The sequence below is a fragment of the Apaloderma vittatum genome, unplaced genomic scaffold, assembly GCF_000703405.1.
Source record: "Apaloderma vittatum isolate BGI_N311 unplaced genomic scaffold, ASM70340v1 scaffold18820, whole genome shotgun sequence".
Classification (NCBI taxonomy): domain Eukaryota; kingdom Metazoa; phylum Chordata; class Aves; order Trogoniformes; family Trogonidae; genus Apaloderma; species Apaloderma vittatum.
The window spans coordinates 1-27,607 of NW_009696412.1; the positions used below are offsets into that span (position 1 = coordinate 1).

At 36.3% G+C, this 27,607-nt stretch overlaps 1 protein-coding gene across 1 annotated transcript; it reads right to left on the reverse strand.

Moving 5' to 3' along the window:
- Nucleotides 1–2,537: 2,537 nt before the first annotated feature.
- On the reverse strand, nt 2,538–27,112 carry LOC104267233 (tubulin polyglutamylase TTLL7-like; the record flags this gene model as incomplete). The annotated part of the gene is made up of 9 exons (XM_009874782.1): nt 2,538–2,658; nt 6,206–6,379; nt 9,858–10,018; nt 15,450–15,530; nt 17,266–17,400; nt 20,294–20,574; nt 21,600–21,795; nt 26,090–26,176; nt 26,977–27,112. Coding segments are annotated over 9 exons (1,372 nt in total), but the record flags the coding sequence as incomplete, so codon positions are not given.
- Nucleotides 27,113–27,607: the final 495 nt, after the last annotated feature.

Genomic DNA, 27,607 nt, shown 5'->3' on the forward strand with positions numbered 1-27,607 from the left:
AGCTGGGAAACACCCTGGGGAGGCCGCTGTGCCCCCGGAGGCGTTTGGGAGGTTGTTCCCACTTCCACCTTTGATTAATCTGTTGCCCCGAGGAAAGGTTTGATGCTGGGACTAAGACAAGGGGGCAGCAGATCTGCTGGTCCTCAGGCGGAAGGTTCAGACCCAGCGGTGCTCCAAGAGCCTAAGGCCAAAATTAATTACTGTGTAGAGGCTCATTTACTAGGACCGTTTATCTGACCGCAAAGGAAATGCAGAAGGAAAGGACTAAGTGCTTCCACCTCCGACCTGGAGCCGGACTGTGGGTGCAGCCCGTCACTCGCCCCCAGGCCGCACGCACCGGTTCCGAGAAGCCAGCAGGGCAGTGTAGCGTTACATTTATTGAAAGTATTGACTTACACGTTACTAGGAACACAGTACCACTTTAGGAAAGGTCATCAGAAATATGAATATATTAACATCAGACATAAACTAACCATCTGGTCCACTTTTATACATGCTAGAAGTGATTTGTTTCTGTATCTGTCCATATCTCATAGATATGGTTACTAGCCCTCTTCCTGCTAGCAGAGTATTCTATACAGACAGACCTATCCCAGCACTGGCCTCCAAGAACTGAGATCATAACAAATTTAAAAAAAAAAAAAAAAGAGCAAAAAAAAAAAGAGCATTGGAACCTACTACACTGAGGCTCTGTTTGATTCTGGCAAACTAAGCTGGAAGCTAGTTTTATCCTTATGGCCAAAAGCAGAATATGATGGAAGCCTCCCCCAAGAACAGAGAATTTACAGCTTTTATTAGGTCTCACAGATAACCATAGTACGCTTCATCAGTAGTCACTGCATGGACCAAAAGAGATATACAGTTAATGTGAAGAAACTATATTATTAAACTAGCATTACCACAAAAATGGAAAAGACTTGACCAGACCAGAAGACGACTGCTTATATCTGGCTAATCTCAAGCAGGTTTTTTAATTGTTTACAAATAGTCTCATTATCATATATCCTGCAGTTCTAAAGCTGAGGCACTACAGCACAAGCATCAAAAATCCTACCCAGATTCCCGGTTTTATATATGCTATGACTAAAATGTAAAAAAATCATTTCCAGACAACTTCAGTCTCAAAATCTCTTAAGCATCTTAAATTTGTCTTAAACCTCTGGATATCAAAAACCATTAACATACTTGCTCTTGAGGATAATTAGCCCCCAAATTATTTTTTTCAGTACACCTGAAATAGACTGATAATTTACAAACATGTTTCAGAGTTACAGGATTGGTAAGTAAACAAGTCTTTGGTAAATAATTACTCTTTTCTTTACTCAGTTAAAAAACTTAAATAATTTTAAAATCTAGATTAACTGATTTATTAATAATTATTTCTATAATGAATAAGGCTCATACGGCACAATGCCAACTGAGATGAATGGCTGTATGTAGCAAAACCTGAATGACATTTTCAGGTTACAAATCCTACTAATACCAGGTTCCTGCTCTGGCTCACTTTCTTTTTGTTCCCTTCAGCCAGGCCTAAGAAGCTGAGTGAGAGCTTTTTAGTGAATTATATTTCCAACATTTAAAGGTGTCAGCAATCTAGAAAATACTGTCCACTGCAAGGATACATTCGACAGTAGGTACTGGGTTGTATGCTAAAAACTACAACAAACCAATTAGTTTAAGGTTGATATAATGCATTACAGCTGCAGTATTTCCTAACAATGTCTGGTTTACCGCTTCTGCAGTAAAACAGAAAAACTATGCACTATGCATGCTTGTGCGAGTTGGAGATGAGTGCTTGCTCCCAAAGGAAACCTAAAGGCACAGGACATCGGTGATGTGAATGAAAATCTGGTAACAAACATTGACTTCCATTTTATTACAAGAATCCAATTAGAAACTCAATGCCTAAACTGATATTTTTACTATTTCTGTACTAGATGCCTTCTCTTTGGCTAAAAGATACTATACCATGTCCTTTAAGAAAAATAGCAGCATTAAACAGATCTTGTCATTTCAGAGAAGAAATAAAAAGATGTCTGCTTTAGGTTTGGCTTACAGAGTTCTGGAGATTATTTTAAACATGTCCAAGAAATTATTTTGAAATACTGTTACAGTTTTACTGTTCTGCTACAGTTTTTTAATCCTCTGCCTTGTTAAAGGATCAGTTACATTTGAGACAATAAATAGTATACTTTACAATAAATAATATTCAGGTCAAAGTATTATACTTACAAAATAATGTAACATGTAATAGGATCTTCAAGATCAATTCCATTTTATATATTCTGCAGAAAAAATAACATTTCTAGTAGGAAGGACTTAATTAGAAACCTATCAAGATCTACACATTCACGTGTGTGTGTAAACAACTTAACAAGGTTTATTATGGTTCCAGAAAAGCTATGCTTTTACAGTAGGTTTCCAGCTAAATGTTATCATAATATGGTAGTAAATATATAACAGTGCTTATATTTAGCTCCTTCGCAAATTTTTATTTGAAAAAAAAAAAATGAGGTGCCAGCAACTTTCCCTTTGCTTCACAAGTGACTGTATCTGTGTGTGAACAAAACGTTAGGGCGAGGCATTCCAGATGCACTGCAGCTAAGGTTGGACGAGGATGATTTCATGATGAACTGTGAAGGTCCTGGCAATAAATACCTAGAAAGGATATGAAAAATATAGCAGAGTTCACAGGCAAAGTGACAGTCAAGAGCAAAAAATTAGTCGATCGTATGTCATACCTTGTAATTGGTGTATGCAAGAAATTATGTGCAATAAATACTATTTATAAAACCTACACAGTATTAGGCACCAGCTAACTCAGGAAACAGATCAAAACTCAGAGAAACTCTTAGCAATATTTCAGGATGTCGTATGAGGATCAAGTATCTTTCCAGCCCTTTATGTTTAAAGCAAGCAGATAACGAAAACAATGGCATCCCCTGTAACACTATTACCAAAAATTAATACTTCACCCATTATTCTCTGTTATTAGGTACTATTTATTTAATTTAAAGTGGGTAAAAATGGCAATTGATGTTAAGCAGCTTACAAAAAATTAAGTTGTAAAAAATGTTGATTGGGGAAAAATCAGAGATTTTCAATTTTGGTTTCCAGCTCTAATTCTTTAAAAATAGGCTATCATCACTACTCTAGGAAACCAAGGAACAATAATGTTACAAGGTAGTAAGTCACATCACTGACTATTTGCCTTTTAAATTCAGGCAACGATATAGCCTGTATTTTATGTAATACTACAAACAATAATTTATCCTATGTCTAATATTCACTCTTAAATCCTTTTATGTTATCATTTCTGAATAGTTAATTATAGAAGTCATTAGATAAGCACAGTAAGTGTGCAAAAATAACATCCACACTAAATCAGAACTTCGTAATGAATTATGTCAATGTTAGGATAGATTAACACAACGCACTGTATCAATTATTGCTTAAGAATTGATACATCATTCTAGTGAATCATACTGATTAATGATGAATATTCAAAAGACTGATCCTCCTAATCACGTGGTTAGAAACAGGGTCACACTGACAATGGGAGAGAAATTTATATAGGAATGTGTACACATGTGGTTTGTGTGAACTTTGAGAAAAGCTGTTGTTATAAAAATATTAACACCAATACATTTTTTAAACAATTAACAAAGAAATAAAGTCTGATTTTGAAACAGGTTATTGGTAAGCTTGATATGTCACCAGGCTGAGTTCCACCTTTGCTTGACAATACAGTAAAAAACTCTTAACGCTTCCCAGAGAATATGCCATACAATAGATAAAATTACTTATCGAGCTCAAAGGATGTAGCAGTAGATGGTATTTTTTGTAATGCAAATGAATTTATCAAAATATGAAAACTGAATTTTTACAGTTTGCTTTTAGCTATTATTGTAAAGAGACTTTGGTATAGTTTTTGAGCTCTCCTGTTTTGTTTACACTTTTAATTTTCTGAGAAAAAAATTACAGTAATAAACATTTACATCAGTACTCCTATTCGTTCTCTTCATGACATATAGTGCATCTACAGTTAGGAGACAGGACTGAGAACAAATATGAAATGTGAAAGAACTCTGTGGCAGTTTTCATTATCTTTTTCTCTCTCCCTGCATGAAGAAATTCTCCCAGCTAAAGAGGTATCTATTTGTAATCTTTGAGAGCTTTAGATTCATAAACATTTATTTCATAAACATAAACAAAACAAAAAATTGTTTTGTGCTCAGATAAAAGAAGTTATTCAAATTAGATTTTATAAAGTCTTGAAAAATTTGAGTTCTTGTACATTCATTAAATCACACTCAGCTCTCCTGCAGTTCACACAATTCTACGGAAAGTCAAGAAAACTGTGATAAGTAGTGCAGATTTTTACATCATTTAAAAAAAAACCCTAGATGAAAAGTTAAACAGTATGGTGGTTCCCCCATTTCTAGGAAATCAGCCTTACAGTTGTGGGGCATAACGTGCAAAAGCGTTTATTCCCATATGTGTCCTTCATTTCACAAACTCAGAATATCACGGTTAACTCGCATATTGCTGTATCCACAGTACAGATGTGACATTTGTGGAGATCAACATAAAAACTGGAACTTGAATCAGCCAGAGTTGTCGTGGCACTCCATTGCTGAAGACATACAGGTATTTAGGATAGAGAGGACTTAGATTCCTCAGGTCTGTGAATTTTATGAAGAAACTTCCACTCCGTGTCCAAAGAAACACAGAAACTGCAGACGAGCAAGTTCTGTTGGGCTATCCCTTTCACTGCTTTCCAAACGCCAGCCTGCTAACTGCAGCACATTCGTGTAATCCGATCAGTTTGAATACTTTGTGGTTGGTAGTGATGGAAAATTTTCTGCAGTATTAACAGTAAAAGCAATAAAAACTTGAAGGGTGAAGATTTTCTAGTCTTAGCTAATCCAAATGATTTTACCATACTCCTGCTACAGCTCAGTATACGTTAATAATGAATATGATTATTTTGTGGCTAACATACTTTTACTTTTGCTGTGACCAAAAAATTCAGTTTCTAGTTGTTTTAAAATTATGTTAGAATGCCTAAAGATCCATAGAACAGTAACAAAAGGGTTCAGTATATCAAGTAACTGGTCTGAGATATAGCAAGTAAGCAATTAAGTCATAAAATAAGTTTATCAGAAAATATATCAAAGGTTTGCTTTTCCTATACTATTTAACTCATAAAGCCTTTCTATGAAATAATGTCTGTAAAATGTTTTATATAAGCAAAGCATTTGTAAGTTTATATACATAATAATTCAAATTGCCATTATGGATAGAATTTGGAACCTAAGCAATTTGAAACTTACACTTAAATCTCCACCTACAGTTGTTAAATTGGAGATCGTTGACTCCCACTGTTGGAGCATTTTCAGTAATCCCTATACCGACAATATTGCAATCCCTGTTGTAGCCAGCTGGAGAACTAAACCAGCCAATGGAGAATCAGGTAAGTGCCAAATAATTTTTTTACTATATGATGCTGTTTTGCAAGGTTTGAAAATATATTTATGCTCTGTAAAATGAAATAATAAAACTTTCCATCTGTAGGTTTTGGAAATCAGCTTTGCAAAACTGTGCAATACAGTAAATCAGATGGCACTTACCTGACCCTCGGCTGGAGCTGTGCCCCTATAGCATCCCACTGCAAATGTGAAGCTAGAAGTATCATACATGTTAGGAATGCAAATCTGGAATCAGTGATTTTGGGGGATTTGAGAAGGGCAAGAAAGGAAATTTGCAGTTCACTTTATGGAAAGCCTTTGCTGCAGCTACCTGGCCAGTAGGCAATCGAGGCTTTAGTGTCATTTCACACAAAACGTGTATATTAGGTCGTCTTTTAGTAGCACTTCATGAGTGGGCTAGAGAGATTAGAATGAGAAACTCAGGGTTCAAGGGAAATTTTAGGGGGGTTAGAGACTTTCAAAATGCACCTGGATGCCATCCTGTGTGATGTGCTCTAAACAATCCTGCTTTAGCAGGGTGGTTGGACTAGATGATCTGTAGAGGTCCCTCCCGACTCCAGTAATTCTGTGCCACCATGTGTTTTTTTTTTAAATTTTCAACATATAGTCAACTAAGCTTAAAGAGAAGTGTAGTGGTAGCAACACAGACTGAAACGTATTGCAGTATTATCTTTTATTCTTACAATTTAGGAAAAGAGTATTGAAAAGTATACCTTGTATCATCCCAGTGGGGGCTAATCCCAGTTGGGGATCCTCTTGAATCTGATGAATATTTGTAAACCACCAGCAGGCAGTGTTTACAAAGCTGTACTATTCGCTGGCAACACTGGAGTTGCTCAGGAGTCACCACCTCTGTGCTTTTACTGAATATGGTTTCCCAAGAGCTCCTGTTATGGAAGAAGACATGTCTTAATGTTTTCCATCACAAATTGCAATCCGAGAGCTTTACTGCTTTGTATCAGATGTAACAGTAGAGGAACAACAGAAAAAGCATGACCTTGCCTGTTCACAGGAAAGGTCTGTAGTACTTAACAGAAACGCTGGCAGATGCTGAGCCCAAAACACAAATTAAGATGTTAATCTTCATATGTGAAACATTCACAGCCATTTTTCACTTGTTTTGTTCCCTAAAGTGTTTATAGGGCCTTTACTTAGTTTTAGCCCATAAACATTTACTGTCACATAATTGTATACGTGTCTTCCAATAAAAAAATATTTTTAACAGGCTACCACCTGAATGCGAATGTGATGTGATATTAAAGGTATTAATAACAGTAATAAATTATTTCTAAATGTCTACACAGCACAATAATACTTGTCTTCTAATTCAAGTACATGATACTAAGAAATAAATACGAAATTATTTTTCAATAGATTAGTATGTGCTCTGCTTCCTTATCCAAATAATCATACGAGGAGAGTTTCTCAGTTTAGTCATTCACTGACTAAAGCCTTAGTATAAAGTCTTTAGTATTCATAATACTGCTTATTATTCCATCTCATCATACAGAGTTTGTCTGCTACAATTCAGTGTAACTTGCAAAGTGTATCTACAGTAGCACTCCTTTTTGAAATGCAGACCATCATGGTTTTGTTTTCTTTAAAAGCCATTTCTCTTTCCAAAAACAAACCCAAACCCTCCACTATCAATATGAAGTAGGGATCGTTTACCATAGAAAACAATAGTTCTTCACGTATACCTCAACACTCCTGTTTGTGCAAAATTCTGACCAGATTACAGACCATTACATCTGTTTTAAAGGCAACACTGTCCCTGTGAAGATTTTCTTTGGTCAAAACATTATCCACTAGCACACACAGTTTGTAAGCTTGAGGTTTTTGGTTTGTTTATAAAAGAAGTACTTCACAGAGTGAGGAAAATTTGCTGCATCTGCCTTCAACATAGCGTTCAGGATGATTTAGCCTTGTCCACTGAGATCAGCAGTAGATTTCACAACCCTGGTGTACGAAATATGTCCTTAAAATAATATCAAAGAACCAACAAGCTTACTTCTGCCTAGTGAGAGTTTTTAACTTATGCTGTATTGGGATGGAATTATGAACATTACTGACTAAAAGATAAACTGTACATATAGCTAACTGATTTTTCAGCCTGGCTCCTCAGTCTAGATGGTATATTCCAGCTGAAACTGTGTAGTCCTACAGAATTTCCACCACACACATCATTTTCAAGTAACACAAGCATTTCTCCTTAATTATTATCCACATAATGAATTGTTCAAACAATATTGTTTATAAAGCATCAAAACTGTTTGATTTCATAAGCAGAATAATTCTACTACTTTTAATATATTTTTCTCAATATTGTTTCCTGTTTCCACATGTATTTTTACATGGAAATTAATCTACTGTCTTCATTCTTTCCTCATGAAGTCATGTGATGGTTGGTAGAACTCAGGAAGATCAAGTTCTAAGTATTAGAGTTGTTCGGCAGATTCACAGCACTACACATAATTATATTCTGGTTCAATCCATAAATCTCCTGAATCCTGTGAAACAATCTCTCCTGACAAATACCTTAAGTTCTGGGCTTTGAGGTGTGTGATCACTTTCCTACAGTTTGGAGGGATTTTATCAGTAAAGACTATGTGGACTGCTATAAGTATTGCCAATTACAAACACAGTGGTATACAGTTACCCTAATAACAGAGACTGAGATTTGGAAATCTATATGCAGATTTTCATGAGCTTTCATAGAAATGGGCCTGTGCAACCTCCTCCACGTGCTACACAGATCCAGTTCATACTCCGTTATACTGCAGTCAACAAGGATCAGAGCAGTTACCAAAGGAAGCTTAATTTGTTATGCTGTAACTTTAGTTTCCATATATTAGTAAGAAGTTATGGAGTCCTCACCTACAGAAAAGCATTATGTTTGATTGCGCAATATTGTCAATTTTGTGTTTTTCTTTTTCACAACCACCTGAAGTCAACTGGTTCTACCAGTTTTCGCTTATTAATTTTAATTGTTTATTATACAGTAAAACAACTGTAGCTTTATGAAACCATCAACATCACAGTTATTTCACTGAGGTTTTCTTTGGCGTTTTTTTCATCCTTTTTGCTAAAACAGCAGAGATCTAACCAGCAAGAGGAAACCTTAAGGCTATTAGCGCTGCTCTTCTCCCAAGACATATCCCTTATGAATAGTTGAAGCACTCTACCCCTTAGTATATTTCCATACACTCATGTTGTTTCAGAATTAGCACATTAATATCCCTTCCTGCAATGCTTCCAGAAATTCTACACATGCCCTATGTTTATTCCAAATGGCACAAGGAACTCTGACACAGAGGGAGGAGAAGCTGCCCTCTCTGCTGCATCTACTGTCCTGAGTTCTCTGCTGTGGATTACGCAGCAAGAAGGATGCCTGTAACTGAATAAGCAACGTATTGGGAAGGTGCAAACAGTCTTTCTGTTTTCTCCTGTGAATTTTGTATTACATGTATTACATGCAGAATAAACTCTACACATACTGGATATCTGTATAGTACTTCTGCAGTATTTTTAGGATCCTTTACACAGCAAGTTCTCTTATGAGGAAATGGATGTTTGTCAGAATTTAGCTCCACTTCGCAGCCAGCTGAGTCTTGTTCTGCACAAATAAAATTATTGCTAGATAAGAAATCCTACTCATCACTGAATTCTTCTGCTGGCTCAAAGACTATCCTCCCGAGTGAAGTGAGCAGCAGAGCTGTTCAAAGGTTTTGACCAAAAACTGTAATAATTTGTAGGTTAAAAAAAATTGAAATTAAAATTTTCATATGATGCCAAAATTAAAATTTTCATATGAAGCCAAAAACACCTGCTTACCTTAGCGCGGACATTTCCTATTCTACATATACTTAAATTCCCACAAGTGTGGGAAACAGCAAATGTAATCAAGCACAGAAGTTTGAATTCATTACTTGTAAATCACAAAACTGACACTGCATTCAGCATGAGCTGCACTTGTGACAGAATTCTTCCCATGTAAGTCTGGAGTTCAAATAGATTTGACAATGATTTCTGTTGATGGCAAGTCCGCATTTGACACTTACAGTGGTCTGGCCTCAAAATTGTGCACCATCCAATGAAAGAGTTGACCTAAAGCTCAGATATTTTGAAAATTAATTTTCTCTTATGTTAGTAGATTTCTAAATACATTACTAAATGTCTGATTCCATTACTAAAATGATTGGACTAGATTATTAGATATCTAGTTATACTATAACTTTAGACGGTTTTAAAAGAAGTTCAATGTGTTACAGCATTCTCTTGAATAAAAATGAGCAACAAAGTATGCCAGCAGTGATTTTAATTGTGAAGTTATGAAGAAGACTTCAATAAGACAAATAGGCTTACCCTGAATTACAGAAACAATTCCATAGTCCTTGACCATGGCTCCAAAGTAAGCGATTGAATACACGGTTAAAGAGACGGTACAGATGTAAATTTTCGATGTCTGGAGCCTTCCAGACACGCTGTAGAACTGCACGAACACTTGTCTTGACTATATCCAAAACCTAGGAAAGAGTATTCCAAGCAAATCAAAGCAAAGGCACATTGCAAAGCCTAAAGCCAACTGTGCGCTGACTCTCTGCACACACACACACACACGCAGATGACTGCAGAGCTACAATTCCCACAGATGTCTGTTTCATTTCTGTGCATTCATCAGCAAACTTTCATGATATGCTTTTTCTGTCAATAACATTTTGCAAAGCCAAATCAAAATATTTTATTTTTATTGCTGAAAACCTCATTTCTATTTTTTCAGTCCATTCAATACTAGTTCATTTAAATAACAAAAAAGAGTTTAAAAAGAAATAAAATGGACACAATTACAGACTCAAAGCAACAAAACAAACAACTCAAATATTATATATTTGAAGATTATCTCTTCTTCTTTTCCTTTTAAAATACCATCTATTTTATAAAGAATTAAAATGTCCTGAAAAGCTACAAACTGCATCTGGTTTAATGTCTGTTTAAGCTCAGTGCTACCCCAGATCAAACCATTTTAGTTTACCTCTAGTGCAGGAGACAGTGTGTAAATAAGAAAATTACCAGTAAGATATTTAAAATAGCAATGTTCATAGAAATGCAACAGCTTTATATAAATGCAAATGTGTAAAGATGTGGGTGAAGAAAATGCTAAACTGCATCCAGGACAGCACTGAGAGTTTTACCCAGGAAGCCTTAGCTCCTCGGTGCACGCACACAAACACACACCTGCAGGCAGCTGTGCACCCAACTCATCAGAGTCCCCTTGGATACACCTTTGCACATCCCACTGACCTGGGCCGTGGGAGCTGGGATTAACCCAGCCTGTTGTTCAACACCCGTGCGTTCCCTTAAGGCAGGCCGCTAGGTTCCCTTCAGAACCACTGGAGAGAAACAAGCTCCGGAGTGTCCTGGCTTCTGTCTGTTTAGATCCTACCAATAAGACTGGGAATAGTTTTGTCACCAAAGTAGTATTTAGACCCCACTCTGGCACTGCGAACAGTGTAAAACCTGTCCTAAAAAGAGCCTACGGTGCATGTAACCTATTAACAAAAAAAAAGTCAGTTAAATCAAAATTATTTCCTGTAAATGAGACACTCTTACTGCCTCTTCACAGAACAGCGTCTTCCAAAAAAATAGTCACACTGAAGTGGGTGGTGAACCAATGGAAGTAATGATTTATTTGTCATAAGATGCAGCAAATTAGAAGCTACAATTTTCCCAGGAAACTTTCAGATATGTATGACAGATTCACACAGTGAAACATCTGACTCTGAAAAGGTGAAGGAGATTTAGTAGAAGAGTAAAGTATGGAAGCATGGTGCAGAACTGCCATTTTTTGGTCCTGCATAAAAAACTGTTGTTTACAGTCTGATTAGATGTGATGAAGGAACCAAAGCATAAATAAACAAAATGCTTGCGATATTACAATGAAGCTGTGTAGTAAAGAGCAATGCTTAATGGGCAGAAAATCTACAGGTACCTAATAACGACAGTCTTGATGAAATACGACATTTACATGATATTTGAGCTCTTTTTTGAAGACCTAGGATTAGTCTGCATGCATAGGTCTTGCACTAATTCCATGCACATAATAACCTAACGGAAATACAATGCTATCCTCTCTCTTGGGATTCTTTGTGACTGCAGATGCTTAACACATTAAAAATCACACCTGTGGTCTCTTCTTCCCAAAGAGTGAGACAGAAGGAGCAGTAAATGATAACCTAAGAACGGTGATCTCGTTTAGCGACTACAGGAGCTACACCCAGGTTTTGAACTGCCCTACGCTTGTGAAATGGGTCCGATTTTCAGACACTCCCTTAGCAGCATCAGCCTTCTGATTTAACCTGCTCACGCAGCCTTTTCGTTGTGTCTTGCCTGATGCACACACAAATGGCCAGTAGGATACACCCATCTGAACCGAGCCTCTAAATCACATGAAAGATGAGCCATACATTTCCTTGCAGTGTTACACTGACTAATGCTAAATGATCTCCTGTGTGAAATGAACGAGTCCACCACTCCGTATAGATTCTCTCACTAGCCCAAAAGACATGAACTAAGAACTACAATGCCAATGTAGAGCTTTTTCTTTAGCACTTGGAGTTGAAGAAAACTAAGGACTGAACACTGCATCTTAAAGCAAGTCACATGCTGCCAGGTACTCTGCAAATACAGCCTTCTTGCTGGTTTTTCTGCATTGATATTGCCAATACTCCAAAGGGGAAAATGTCCCAGTTAATCATTTTTAATTGGCAAACACAGCCTCAATCATCCATTTAAGAAAAGAGACAAGGCATTGCACAAGAGCTGGAACTTCATGAAACCTACATCCTCATTTTTCTAAGTTAATTTCCCTAGTTTGCCTTCATCTTTCTGTTTACTTTAATTTACATGATTTACTTTAACATAGCCAATTATGCAGGTGTAACAGAACAAGATGTTATGAGACACCGTATTTGAAACCCTCTGATAACCATCAAAATACTTTTAAAGAAATTAAGTAAAGTTATGTAACATGAAGCAGTCACAAGTCCTCCCATACAAAAGTCTCTTTTTTCTAAAAGTCTTGGAAGGCTAAATTTCATTTTAGCATGTACCGATTTCAGGAGTTTATTCTCAGCTTGCTTCTAAATGCCTCCTGTACCTCCACTGTAATGCCAGAATATTACAGAATAAGAATATGAGCAGAAGTTTAATTTTCCTGCATCATGTTGAATAACTTAAGCAAATGTAGCTGTCAGGGATGAATAATGTCAGGTCTAGTACACTGCCCAGATATTTTCTTTTTGTGTGTTAGAACTTCCCAGTAAGTAGAGTGAAGGGGACTGAGTTTCTGTTTCATATTTCACAAAGTTGCAGAAGGTACCTTTGAGACAGATTCCTTACTTGCATAAATATTCTCCACCTTGAGCTCACTTCTCCTTTACCCACCTCACTGGAATATAAAACATACTTCTTTCAAATCAACAAAAGCTTACACATTTGGCAGTCCTCAGCTGCAATGTCATTGTCAAAGTTAATCCGTTTTTATAAACTACCCTTCTAAGAATAACTATCTGATTGCTTGGAGGGATTGAGGTTAAAAGCCGTGAAAAAAAGAAAAAAAAAGCAAATCATTTCCAGTGCAAGCAAAGATGAAGGGCCCACTAGTGCTTCAGGAATTATAAGTCTCCTAAGTTGTAAAAGATGTCCTCACAATAAGAGCAAAGAAATCCACATTTCTGATTGTGCAGCTTTTACTAATAACGACCTGGCATACCAGCTTGTATCATCCTGACCTTGTACATGGGCCCTTGGCTTTACATGACTACCAGTCAAATAAAGGACAGAACCACCCTTTATCGTAGGCTTTCTGAAATGATGTTTCAAGGATGAAATTCTGACTAGGTTGAAAAAAAAGTTTTAAAAAACCCCGGACAGACACTGGTAAATTAAACCAGGTGGCTAAAAGGAGCTTGGGAAGGCAATTGAACAATATATAATAAACAGCCTCAGTTCCCCAGGGAGCAGATTTATCACTATCTCTGAGGCAATTCCTTCCACAGTTTTGGGGAATGATCTGTGGGGGCGGATTGAAAGAGACATCTTAACCAGTCTCGCGTGAAAGCCCTGGATCTCACCTGCCTGGTGACTTCTTTCCCCACTTGTGGCATCACAGATTAAAGAAAGCAATTCTAGCAACACATCCCCCACCAGCTGCAACTGTCCCAAAGATTCCTGCTAAGAATATGAGATCTCCATTGCAGAAACTGTGTGAATTTTGAGCCCTGTTGTCCATGTATGTACCTATCCCTCCCTCCTCCTCCTCCGTATCACCATTTTATGCAAGCCCCTACTAAGACTCTGCCTGGTTTTAGGAAGAAGGCACACAACAGAAAAGACCTATGTGCATGTATATTGGGATTACAGAACTCTTTCCTGGAATTAAAAAGAAATAGATAATTTTAAACAAAATATTCAGTAGAACAGCTGTAAATACCAAAAAAATGACACAATTTCAGCCAATGATGTTCGTTGCTCTACTGATTCCTGTAAATGGCGCAAGGAAGAATTCTGCTAAGTTATAGATCTGTGATGTCATTTGAAAAGGTTTGAGAAAAATTGTGATTAAATTACAGCCTCCTATATTTTCCAGTTCTTCAGTTTGTCATGTCTAATTTAGTTTCAGAAAGCTGTGCGGACACATATTTCATTCAATATCTAAACTTAAATAGCCAAATACATCTCTATCACATAGTAATGTACTAAATGGGCATGTTTTCTCTGACCAGTATGAAAAAAACCAAGCATTTAATGCAATATGCAGCAAAATACAATTTGAAAGACTGAGGATCATACCACTGATTTTATAAAACATAGTTTGAGATGAGGATTTGAAATAATTTTTCCATTCTTCTGTAACAATCTACCAACCTTTTCCATTTATAATTTTTATTGTGTACGCAGCATTTTGATTAGGTTACTTATACAGTCTATAAAAATAGGTTGTGAAATTGAGACACACAGAGATTAAATGCCTGGACCCGATATGCTCATCCACATAATGTGTCAGGGACTGAGGCAGAGAAAGACTCAAATTACTGCTTAGGGGCACCAAAGTATTAATAATAGATCTACATTAAGGAAAATAAATTTTACACTAGAAGATGGTTTTGACTGATATAAGACACACAGATATGACTGACATACGTCAGGTTTTAAACAGATTAAAACACTATGCACAACAGTAGCTCCTAAATAGCAGATAAAGCAAAGACAGAATGATAAGAAAATATAATTAGAATCACAGAATGATAGAATCACAGAATCACTAAGGTTGGAAAAGCCCTCTAATATCATCAGGTCCAACTGTCACCTCAATACTACCACGACTACAGAATTATGTCCTGAAGTGACACCTCTACACATCTTTTGAGCACCGGTGTTCATTAGTCCTTTGCAGACTAAACTAGTTAGTTGAACATTACAACACTGTCAGTAATCTTTGCTCACTGGGTCTATTTTTTAATGCAACATGATCTGTTGTAATACTGTGGGTCACGGACTCAAATAACCAACTGCAATATCACTAACTCTAATGACATTTTAATTTGCCTGAAACTGCTGACTGGTTTATTCCTTATCAATCAAACCTGTGGAATTAATACACTTCTGTTTGCTAAAAATTAGGTATGCAAGCACTAACCATTTATTTGTTTGCTTTTCTTTCAGCAGATTAATTTTTTAATTTTTTTTTTTTTTTTAAATTATATTCCAGGATAACTATGGCTTGCCTAAAAACTGAGCAAAATAATCTCCTGCAATGGAATTAATTTATATATATGTTAATATTAATAGCCAGTATTTTAGCATCTCCAGTCACTCTCAGCTACTGGTAAACATCAGTAGAAACACTGCTGTGCATCTACTTCAGATGTTCTTCAGAAAATAAAATATGTCACTTACTTTTCGTTGCTTTACAGAATCCAGTTTTATCAACCAATAGGATGCCACTTTTGTTTTATGATACTTCCAATTATCCATAATCTGTAGTCATTGCAAAAAAAAAATATAAGAGAAATACACATAAAACCAACTGAAATCTGGTATTTCGTTCATGAGTATTCCTAATGCTAAAACGCATGAGCATCCAAAAGACCTCTGTGAAAACTTTCAGAAAAGCGGAATAGCAAAATATTTGCAAATTTATGTGGGGGAACGCTTGCAAATATGCGTGCAATCTTTCAGTTTAATCCTACCCTCTTTTCCACCTGATTCTGACAGTCAAAGTCATGCACTCAAAGCAGGTAGAAACTTGTCCTGACTGACTCAGCTTGGAGTCCTTGAACACGGCAATAAGTTCAATAATGCATAGTTGTTTTATTTAAACAGTCAGGGTTTTTTACTGCATAAAGAACACTGGGCATACCTTGAAAACATTCTTTGTATAAAGGATCGTATATGAACTGCAATACTCTCCTTTGACGATGCTTAAGTGCTACCAAAATAGCTTGAGATGTGAACATACATTTTTATTTTCATTTTGTTATTCTATCTTTCTATTCTATTCTGTTCCAGTTCTATGACAAGTTCTGCCTCACTGGCAGCTAATATACCATTACTTGTTTCCTTCCATGATGAAATACTATTTCCCATCAGAAACTGGTTAAGGCCAGACAAATATATAAAAGAATTCTGCAGTAAGAAATGGCATTTATAACCACACTACCGCATGAGAAAGTACCACTAGATGGAGCGCATACACACACACGCTCCCCACACGTGCGTAAATGTGCACACACTCGCATCTCTGAAAGAGAAAATTTAATGAAGCATTTTATTTCTGCTTCTAATATGAGAAACTCAACGTGTTAGTTATGAATGCTATCTTCCAGAGTCACCCAAATCAACCATCACTACAGAAGAATTTCTTTCCAGCGGGATGCAGTTGCACAGATTGCTAAGGACACAGCTCACATTTTGAAAGCTCACAGAGCAAAGGACATTTATGGCTGTATAATGAACTGGATTAATTTTAACACCCCATGGATTGTGCTTACTACATCAGTATAGAGGTGTTAAATTTAAATCAGTAGATCTCTCCGTATTTCTAGAGGACTGAGAAAAGAACTACTATCTCCACTTTTTTTCTTTTCCAAGTGTATGTTGGTTTCTTTGCACTAGATATTTAACATGGCTTTAGATACATGTCTTTTCTGCTTATATATCTTAATCCTAGGTTGCCCTTTATATTGGGCACATCTTTGACACCACATGATGAGGCTCGGGACAATGTTGGATGTAAGGATGAGTGAGGTGGCAGAAGAGCCAGGAAGCGTGTGACTGGTATTGTTCATGACTGGCGAAGTTCGAGTGCGCCTTGCAGCACACCGCTCTGAGTTCTCTGGTACTCCTGGTCAAGAACAAGTTAAACATGTCAGGATCTGTACTAAAAACATCAGATGAAAGATGAATTGCAATATCTCTCTTAGCTTAGAAGTTTGAACCTTCTCTGCAGTGAAAAACTAAATTTTCCTAGCCTTCCTGATTGTTTTTCATACAGCTTATAAAGACATATGAATGTTTTCAGTGCTGTGCTGCTCTCTTAAGGTCAGACAGTATGCGAAGCTCCAAGCTTTCTAAAACTTTTGAATTATCATGAATTTTGGGAGTTTTAAGGCCACAGGAATTCAAGAATTATAAATCGAGCTTTCTACTTTTCTTTATTTTAGTGACCTAAATAGTGTCTAGACTGCTATTCCTCTTTATTATTTATACTTACATTTTCTATAATTAATTCTGATTCTTCGTCTGTTTTTCCTGGAAACTTCATTCTCATGTCACTGATGATGAGAAGAGTCTCTTTAGTTAAAGCAATCTCTTGCTCTTTTGTTTTCTGTTGCAACAAAGACTCACTCTAAAAACAATATGAAGCAGAGGAAAAATTTCAGATGTGTCATTAGATCACATTACCAAGATGTTTCCTTGACAAAAATGAATTTTAAGTAGTGACATAACATATATGATTAAAGGGTTCAGACATATTATTTAAACATAACTAATATCCATGTACAATAACGCATCACCATTACTTACACTTGTCAAGAAATTAATGGAAAACAGTTCAGATGTAAGTTTGTTTGAAACAGAATAAACAAATATATATTCACCACTTATGATGCCACCTTTTAAAATATAAATTTGAAATTTAGGTAACAGATTCTGAATTTAAATTCAACATAATGAAAAAAAATATTAAGTCATCATAAAACTTCCTTTCAGTCCTTCACTGCAACAATTTAACAGAAACTGCCAATTATATGTCATTGTGCCAAGATTTCAGGAAGAATTAAAAACTAAGGGCACTTTGCTCCTTCTCTGGGCAGCGAGAGCTCTGACAGTGTCTTCAACTGTCCATGATTTTATTTAAAGTACCAGTGCTTTTTATACCAACACCAGCTTGAACCCCCATAGTGTTCACATAAGACTGTCTCTGGAGGGTTTGTGGTTCGGGGATTTTTTAATCTTAGACACTAGTAAGAAGTATTTCTGATCTCTTTATTTTTTTGCATTTGCAAGATTAAGTGGGCTTAATTTCATGTCTTTTCAAGAGTGAAATTTAAAATTTTTAGGCATTTCTAAATCTTTGTATTTTGCAAAAACTACAATTTGTAAAAACTACAATAAAAACTTCAGGGTATTTTTGCCTAAGTGTTGAATACTTCTAAACATAATGAAATACTTTGTTATGTGATACACAATAATGTGGCTGAAATAATAAGATAGCAAATATTTCCAAATCCACTTTTGTTTATAATTGCTATAATAATATGCCTGTAATTCCCAACTGTAAATGGCCTATTCTAAATCTAGTTTCCATACCTTTAGAACATTTGGATCACAGCAGCCTCCAAAAATGGCCCAAAGGATAGATAAACTAATACTTCACCATGCACAAATGATTTGTTCATAGTAAGCTACAGTTTATCAATTTTAATTTTATTCTAGCAGTAATAAATAGTATATTATTCTTAGTTGCAAAAATAATTATGAACAGAGTTCCATTCACAATACGGTGCTAAATTATGAGTAGTTCTTATCCACTCTCTAAGTTATTTTATTCACATAATTTTAAGAAGCATGATCTAAGCTCTATCACCCAACATAATTGCTCTGCGTATCAGGATCACTTCTGTGGCGGAGCTTTCTCAATGAAAAAGAGACCATGGTTTCTTACTAATGTTAATTTAAGTGAGTAGCCCATTTTTAATGTCCGATGGTAAGAGCCTGTTTTTAATCTTTTGGTAATTTGTATTTGATATAAAGTGAATGTGAATAGAAAAATCTATATTAGCCCTGTCTCATTAAACTCTCAGAATATATCTTGATGATAAAAGGGTACTTTTTAAACTTGAGATAGCTAACGTGATAAAAAATACCTTTAACACATTGCGGTGAAGACACAATCTTAGTGTCTTTCCAATTCTATTAGCTGACTTTAAAGATGGAAAACCATGTTAGTGAGTATTTCACAAGACGTCAGCACACAATTTTTAAAGGATTCTTTTTCATCATTGAGACAAAGCCTCACAGGCAAAACAGACAATGAGTGTTCTACCAGATAAAAATGATGATTAGAGATATAGTAAATACTATGAAGCAAGTTAATTAGCATTACAAGAGGCTTTCTCACAATCAAAGGTCACCACAAAAGAAAAAGGCTGCAAATAGGAGTTAAAAGTACCAATTTGTTTTGTCCCATCTCCAGATTAATTATTTGGGTGATAAAATATGTAGGTCAGGCACCAAAGCATGAATGGAAACGCACTGACACCCGCACACAATAGAGTACTGAATGAGGCTGGGGACTGATCCCAGAAAACGCTATCTAGGAATACGTGAACAGGTGGTCCTCCACGCAAACACAGAAGAAGAAATTCCTGGGCTATTAATGAGACATTCAAGAGGATGACAGCCTGGCCACAAAAGGACGAGATGTACAGTTCAGAACTACATTATGAAATTACAACTAACCACGCAATTTCTGAAGTGTTTAATTTTATCTGTTTACTCTGTTTATTACTCAGGTAGACTGAGTATAAATGCTCGTCTGTCTCAGGGGCAGGTTTCAAAACAAAAGAAGTTTTATCTTCACTTTAAAAATAAAAAAAAAAGATGGCTTCTGAGACAGTTACTGGAGTGGCAAGCCCTAAAGATGACAAGAGCTATCTACAGATTTGAAATTATTCACTTTGTAAGTGAGCTCTATTGCAGTGGTATAATGTAGGCAAAATAAGTACAGTGGTTTATAAAGTAATTACACCTTCTTCTGCAATAGGCACCCACACTAAGTCTTCGTAACGCTTTACTCTGGTGCAATGTATTTACCCTTGGACTGTTATGCCGGTTTTGAAGTACTGATGTATTTTTGTTACCGTGAACATTTTGAAAGTAGGTACATCCTTAGTTCAGAACCAGTCCCCAAATAAGTCACAGAAACTCCTTAAGAGATGTAAAAACTCGACGTTCAAAAAATTATTTAGGAGAGAAGGTTTCCCAGTGACAAAAACTCTAGGATTTCCATTCTCTCAAAACATAATATCTGTACTGTTGCACCAGTAACACTGAAACACTACAGCTAGCAACCACTAAGTTATATATGGGTCTACAGATCTTATATTCCTGACTTTCTGTCAAAACAGCATGGACTATAGTACTTCAGGTATTCTGACGCTGCAAAAATTAGTAATGCATTTACTGAGTTTTAGAGAAATTAACATGCCTTGAATGCAACAGCTCTGTTAACTCACCCCTGATGTGCTCACACTTCCCAAGCTGGGTGTCTGAGAGACTCTGGCCGAAGATGGGCTACGATTTAAAGAATGAGACCTACTCACTGAGGATGCGCGCTGCACTGGCAGAGACGCTTTGGCTGAAAAGGGACGTTGCTCAGCTGCCTGTGACTGCATAGTCAATATTGATATTGAACGAGGGCAGCTTACAGAACGCCTTATTGGACCTGTGGATGATGCAGGAGACGAACATGATGGAGATTTTATATTTTTAATCTGAGGTTTCCAGTTCATTCTACCTGCAGAGAAATTAAATGAATAATTTAATTAACTATTATTCTCTAAACATCCATTTTTCAGTCTTTGTAACTAACAACATATATAGCCACCACGTGTGCACATATGTTGTACCCTAATGTATGCTGACTAACAAATATACACATAGCAGTCAGTCACGTCATATCTCCTACTTTACATACTCAACAAGAACTTTTATTTCTTCCTCAAAGTCAGCTTTGATCAGGTACACTCCAGTCCTCTACAACATGCACCCGACCTGTGACAGAGTGTGTGTGCCCTATGGGTCAAAAAGTACTTGGGTGCTATGTGTGGCTTCCTGACTGTAAGAATATGGAAGCAGGAGAGAAAATTTGGTTGATGGATCCCATATTTGCAGATCCAGTCTCCTTCATCTGCTCCTGCATAGCTATGACGGTTTTTAATTAAGTCTTCTGCTAAATGAAGGGTGCTGCCAAGAAAAAAAAAAATTAGATGCAGCACTATAACTGTGCAATTACATGATGAAATCCTTGGAGACGATACACCACTAAAAACTAACATGCTGTATCTAGCATGTTCAACAGAACATCCTCACACTAATGCTCTGCAGACAGGAAGAAAGGAATCTCAAAAAAAAAAAAAAATCTGTGCAGAGATCTCATCTGGAGTATATTACCTTCTATATACCTCCATTTCTTCATTCTTTCTATATCCCGGTAAACTCAAGTTTAATAAGACTACCATTCACATGGAAAATAATAACAATAAAAAAAAATAATCTAAGAGCAGAGAGGAACATTCACACCATTTCCAAGTGTAGTTCAAGTGTATTTTTCTCTTTAGCATTCTTGGCAGAAGAATATTTATTTTTTCCTATTTTTAAATTCAATTTTATTAATTTAGAAAAGATTTTAAAGAAGATGAAACAAGCAGAGCAGTGTTTAACCCTGAGTTACAAATGTCAATACATTCAAAAATACCGAACAATTTTATCTAAGTCATTGTGAATGCCAGATTCATTTGGAAAAGCATTAATTTAACTTACTTGATCGTTCCAGAGATTTGTATTTATTTTCTTCAAGATCATAGGAAACTTTTTTCTCTTTTTTTTCATTGTGATCTTCCTTTTCAGTTTCTTCTCCCGATTCTGACATACTGCTACTGCTATCGCTGCTACTATCACTGTCGTAGTTCTTAAGTCTTCTTAAGGGCTGTGCACTTTCTGGCATTGAACACAAGGGCTAAAGCACACGCATGCCAAAAAAAAATAGAAACAAGAAATTTAATTCCTTCATAATCCCAAAAGAACACTTCACTACCACACAAGGTCTCTGATTCAGGCAGGTTCACTTGTACATATTTAAACCCTACCAAATTAGGTCAGAAGTTTGTCCTTAATTTTAGAACAAATGCTTAAATTTTTCATTAAATTCACCACACAGTAATCATAATCTTTCTCACATAAAGAGCAGCATAATACAGAAGGGGAAAAAGAATATTTTATTTCAAGTATGTCTTACACTACCAGACATATTAAATTATAGCTTGAAATCATAAATCAAGTGATGCAGAATACCATTGACAATCAGTTTCAATCCTTCGTTGATATTTGCAATAACTGAAGCTATAGTTTAACAATGGATCAACGTGAGGTAAAGAAATACATCAAGGAATTTCGGCTGATACACTTCTGAAAGAGAAAGTGATTAATCCACACCGTGCAGAAAGCAGAAACTGGAAGAATACAGCAAGCTATGCTGAGTGCATTTGGTGTCCCATGTGCAGATGGGATTCAGCGTCACTAGGCAATTAATCTTGTGCTATTACCAAGGATATTGTGAGACAAAAATCAAAAAAGTAGGAGACAGAGAACTGATGCAAGAACAGAAACTACAAATGAAATTTCTTCTTCTTCCATCTACCGCCAGGCAGACAAGAAAAATACATGATCCTCTTATATCTACTACCCTGAGAAGGCTGACACGGTCACTTTTTTTTTCCTACACATTTTCTTTCCGGTAACTATCAGCTCTAAGAAGCTATGGTGATGACTTCATTTTCCTAGTCATCTAATGGACTGCAATTAAAACTCAGATTTAAAAAAATTAATGTCATAATTCCTGAACATATTTTGGGTCAGAGTGAAATAAAGAACTCTCAGGATTTATTTAAATTCCCTATTATCTTAGTATAATGTAAGGCACCAAAATTTATTGTGAGGGACAGTAGAAAAAAGCCACAAAGATACTATTTCTGCAAGATACACTTTATAACTAAACATATGCTACCTAAACATCTATTCCAACCAAAGAAGAAAAGAGGTTTCTGTCACTAACTTTAAAGTGACAGTATGTTTAGGCAAGCCCACGCTGTTAGACCAGATAAGGAAGAGTTGAAAAAAAATATTCCATTAAGGAGGACCCTGGTAATTTTTCAGTTACACAAAGATTATTTTGAAATCTATCTACCTGCCAGAAGAACAAATTTAGGTGCCTCAACACTTACTGCTTTCTCCTAATTGTGAAATGCTGCGTACCACAGAGATATATTGATCAGACATCCCTGTTGAGTTATACAAGGTTCAGTAAACACTTTCAATCAAAACTCCCAGAGTCTTTAAGGTAGATCTCATTCCCATTTATCATATCTGTATTCCTCACACATTCTACACTAAACAATAAGAACATCCTGAGCAAGTCTTCACGTGAATCAACAAAAAAAGAATAAAAAAGAAAGGGCAAAGAAATTACAGAAAGCAATAATGACAAATAATAGCTAAATCTGGGTTTAAACTGACCGCTTAAAATAAGATATTTGATTGCTTAGCAGTTCTAATCACCCTTTTCCCTTTAGCAGTTCTAATCACCCTGATTTTCCCTTTATGCCAACCTGATTTTTCTCTGATTAAACTCATCTGATTTTCTATCAGAAGAAAAAAAAGTAATTGCTCATGTAGTCTAAAATATCTATTATTTTATTTCCTTAGTCCTTTTCCTGCACAAACAGGTGCAATGTAAGAAAAGAGCAAACCTTAGAGTGTGTAAGTATAAGGTGCCCTCTAGAGGCTACAAATAAACTAAATGCAGAATTCAGTAGTATTTTAATTGCACGAAAAATGCCTTGATTCTGGGAAAATATTGTTTTCTATTCTGAGCTCCTAATCATACTCAGATAAAAATTAGGCTGAAATTCCTAGCAAATGTGGAACAGTTGCTCCATGCAAAGCTTATTTATACAGACATGCCCATCTACCCCCTACCTATATAAATGTGTATGTATAAATGTAGATCTATGTTTCTGCGTATGTATGAGAATGAAGAGAAAAACACTTCCCTCTCCCCTAATAATTTCAGCTCTTCTGTATAAGGTCTTCTGAGTCCTGACCGGTCTTTTTTCCAAAGAAAGGAGCATGCCCACGGCAGAGCATCTGACCTCCTAATAGTAGCATCTGTCAGCAGGACAGCCAGACTTCTTAGGATCTTCTGACAGAACCTTCCATGTTGGGTAACATAATTCCCTCAGGTTTGTTTTGTCAATTAGATCTTGCATATGTTACTTTTTTGATGTTAACAGATCTCTTACCTGATAGACTGACAGGTAACGGTAAGTTCCACTGCCTACCTTTCTCACCAGATTTCTATCCAGATACATATTTAGACACTACAGGTCTCGCAGCAGACCCTTTACAAAAAGGTGGCCAATCAAATGCATATTATTAGCCACATGCACCTTACCCCTTACAGGAAAGAGGTGATGCTCTTTTGGTACAAGATACAAGGACCATCCACAGTGGGCGTCCGTATTTCAAAGGGATGGATAGGACACTATGCAACCGGGGAAGTTCTCCAGTCACATGGCTTCACCTGTAGGCATGGTTTAAATGATTGAGAAGTATATCAGGACCCTAAAAAAGGTGCAGGACTAGAGATCCTGTACAGCATGAGGTGTGCACCCTGCAAGGAAAAGAAACAATCTCCTTGGATAAGCTAGTTTTATTGTCTTCCCCTCTGATTTCATCAATTTATGGGAAAAAAAAAAAGTGGGAATTTTGGTCATAAGAATCTTTTTCTTTCTCTTAGAAGTGCAAGCAATATTGTACTGGTAGAGCAACTTGTAAGTATATACTCATGTAAGTATATACTCATATACATGAGTAAGACTATGTCACATAGTCTTACTCATAAGTTGATCAAACTTCATCTTAAAACTAATTAAGAGGTTTCTCAATTTGGGCTCAGTACCCTATTAAATGTGTATGGCCTCCAGCTTGGGAGTGGCTTGTATGCAACCAGTGTAGAGATAGTGCAGATCAAATGTGTGTGCACACAGTCAAAGAGATGACAGATGCTCTCTAAGGGCTATTGGGAAAAAATAGGCTTCTGGATAAAGGAAAAACACAACAGAGATATTGAACTTGAATTAAGTGTCCATATGTTAATGAATCGAAAATAAAGACATCAAGGAAAAGAATCCTGGAAGAATGTGGATTGAGACCGGATTTTTGGTTTGGTTTTTTTTTTCCCTCTTCCTGCTATGAATTCACCACTGTTAAAGCACTAGGCTCACAAAATCCCCATATCTGTAATGAGGTTCCTGCAAATCTGTCTTAATGCCAGATTTAGTACGCAGATCCTCTTTCCAGTATGCACGCCTATAAGATGTAGCTCTTTGGATTCTTGCACATAACTGAAGCACCCCTGCAAGCTCAGGACAATTGTCAGCATTCATTTTGTACAGAAATCCACAGGCTTGTACACCATGTCATCAGAAACATAAAATGCTGTAAAAAAATCTACATGCATCTATAAACAAATCCGACAGAGCTTGGGAACACAGATGTAGGCTCCTCTAAACAGACTTGACCTAAAATGTTTGCAGGATATATGAAACATATTTATTTTAGCCACAATCAAACTATTTATCTTTACCGGCTTACAGAGATATGCTGTGTATTTAAAACAAAGACTTGTAAGAATTATGCACGTGACCAGGAAGCATTAAGCTAAAAATAATATGCATTCACTTTAAAAGCAGATTTTGGATATGAAATAGGCTCCAAGATACACTGTACAACCCTGTTAGCAAGTAAGTAAGCTATAGACACATCATAATCATAATTAATCCTCTGAGCTTCCATAGCGCCTTTTATCCCATGATCTCAAAATTCCTTAGTGGCACTAATCGATTAAAGATGAAAGCATTCTCTTGAGATAGGCTACGGATATAAAAATCGTTTCACACACTGAAATCAAGCAATCTCTTGTACAGCAGTTGTTCCCATGCACAGTTCCTCAAAATAGCTTAGGAAAAAAAGGATCTCATATCCGGTTAAACTTTTATTGGGATTTAGTTGGACAAATGGTAGTTATGTTTCTCTTCATAATTAAAAAAATAAATACAAAAGGAAAAAAAGGCTAATGGCAGTCGCAGGACGAAAACTTCCACCAGGACCAGCTAACTAAATTCTACACTTCAAATCCTCAGACTACTTTTCTAAAGACTGAAATAAAAAATTGCTCTCTGAAAGTCAAATACCTTAGGTCCTCGCTGCCTGGTGCATTTTCCCATTAGTTTTTCATCATCTATTTCACACTGCTCCAGAAGATCCAAAATGTCCTCCTCCTAAAAATGGGAATTTCACTACAATTAATTCAAAACAGGACGTACTCTATCCTTCCAAAATTCAAGCACCAAGTGGTAGGAAATTGAAACTACTTTGATTACTAATTCCTGAAATAAGACTATCAATCCCGGCACAAGAAGATATGGAAGTATTTCTTCTGGTGCATGCATCTCTGCTTGCCGTCAATACAAAACTGAAAGTTATAATCTCAACATTTATTAAAGACAAAAGTCTGAAGAAAGGGTTAAACAAAGACACCCATAAAATTGCTGGATGATGCCAACTACAAGACAGGAAATTTCTCAGATTTAAAATTAAATCACGTTAGTTGGTTATTTCAAATACAGCCATTTTCTTACTGTCTCTGACTACATAACCCAGCAATCAGGCAGAGTTTTTGGATGCCTTAGGCTAACGGAGCCTGTTTTATGACATCTCTCATTCCAGTCCACACAAGTGGATGAACAGGCTGGGGACACAACTGGAGGAAGGAGGAGGCAATTACCAGCTCAAAAGCAGCTTCTGCCAACCTCTGGTTTGGCCAGAGGTAAGGCTGAGAATCAGGAAAATGGTGAAGTAGCTTAAAGCCTCCAGCCTGTCTCCACCCTGGGTCCATTGCAGTTCATCCAGATACAAGGATCATGTCCATAAGCTGCACACAGAATAATAATAAAATGATGGAAACATCATCAAATGCTATTTATTAGCCATCACGCATGATTATCGTGAAACTACACCACAAGGTCATGAATTCCAAGATACCTAACTCCTAAAGCCAATAGTTCTTGTGCTTCAGTACCTTCATTCTTTTTAAAGGATTATTCATTTCCCGCTGAAGTGAAGCTGCTCTCCCAGCAAGAAACGTCTGGAAAGCAGTAGCTAATAAACTCTCATACTTTTCAAGTAATGTCTTATCATCAGGAGGGTAAATTCGCCTAAAATAGGGAAAAAAATTAGTTTAAGATAGAAGCTGAGCTACGTATCACACTAGGAAAAGAAGTAATGCATCTAATTCAGTCTCTTCTATAATGCATATGCATCCCATTTATAATAATTGTATGACACCATATCATAAAATATATACTCTGAATGTTACTTTCTAAATCCAATTTTAACTCAGTGAACACAATCATGTTTAAAACAGCAATTAGCCAGTAAAAGAAATACCTTGCAGATCATTCCAGAGATATACCAAAACTCAGTTTCATAGTGGTCTGAAATTTCAGGGGGTGTAAATGATGCAAGCAGGTGTGAATGATTCATGAAATATTATCAAAATATGGCATATAAAATTCAGAACCACAAAATAATTTGTATTAGCAATAAAAGGTCACAAAACATAGAATCATAGAACAGTTTCAGTTGGAAGAGACCTTCAAGATCCTAGCCCCATTAACAGCACTAAATCATGTCCCTCAGCACAACATCCA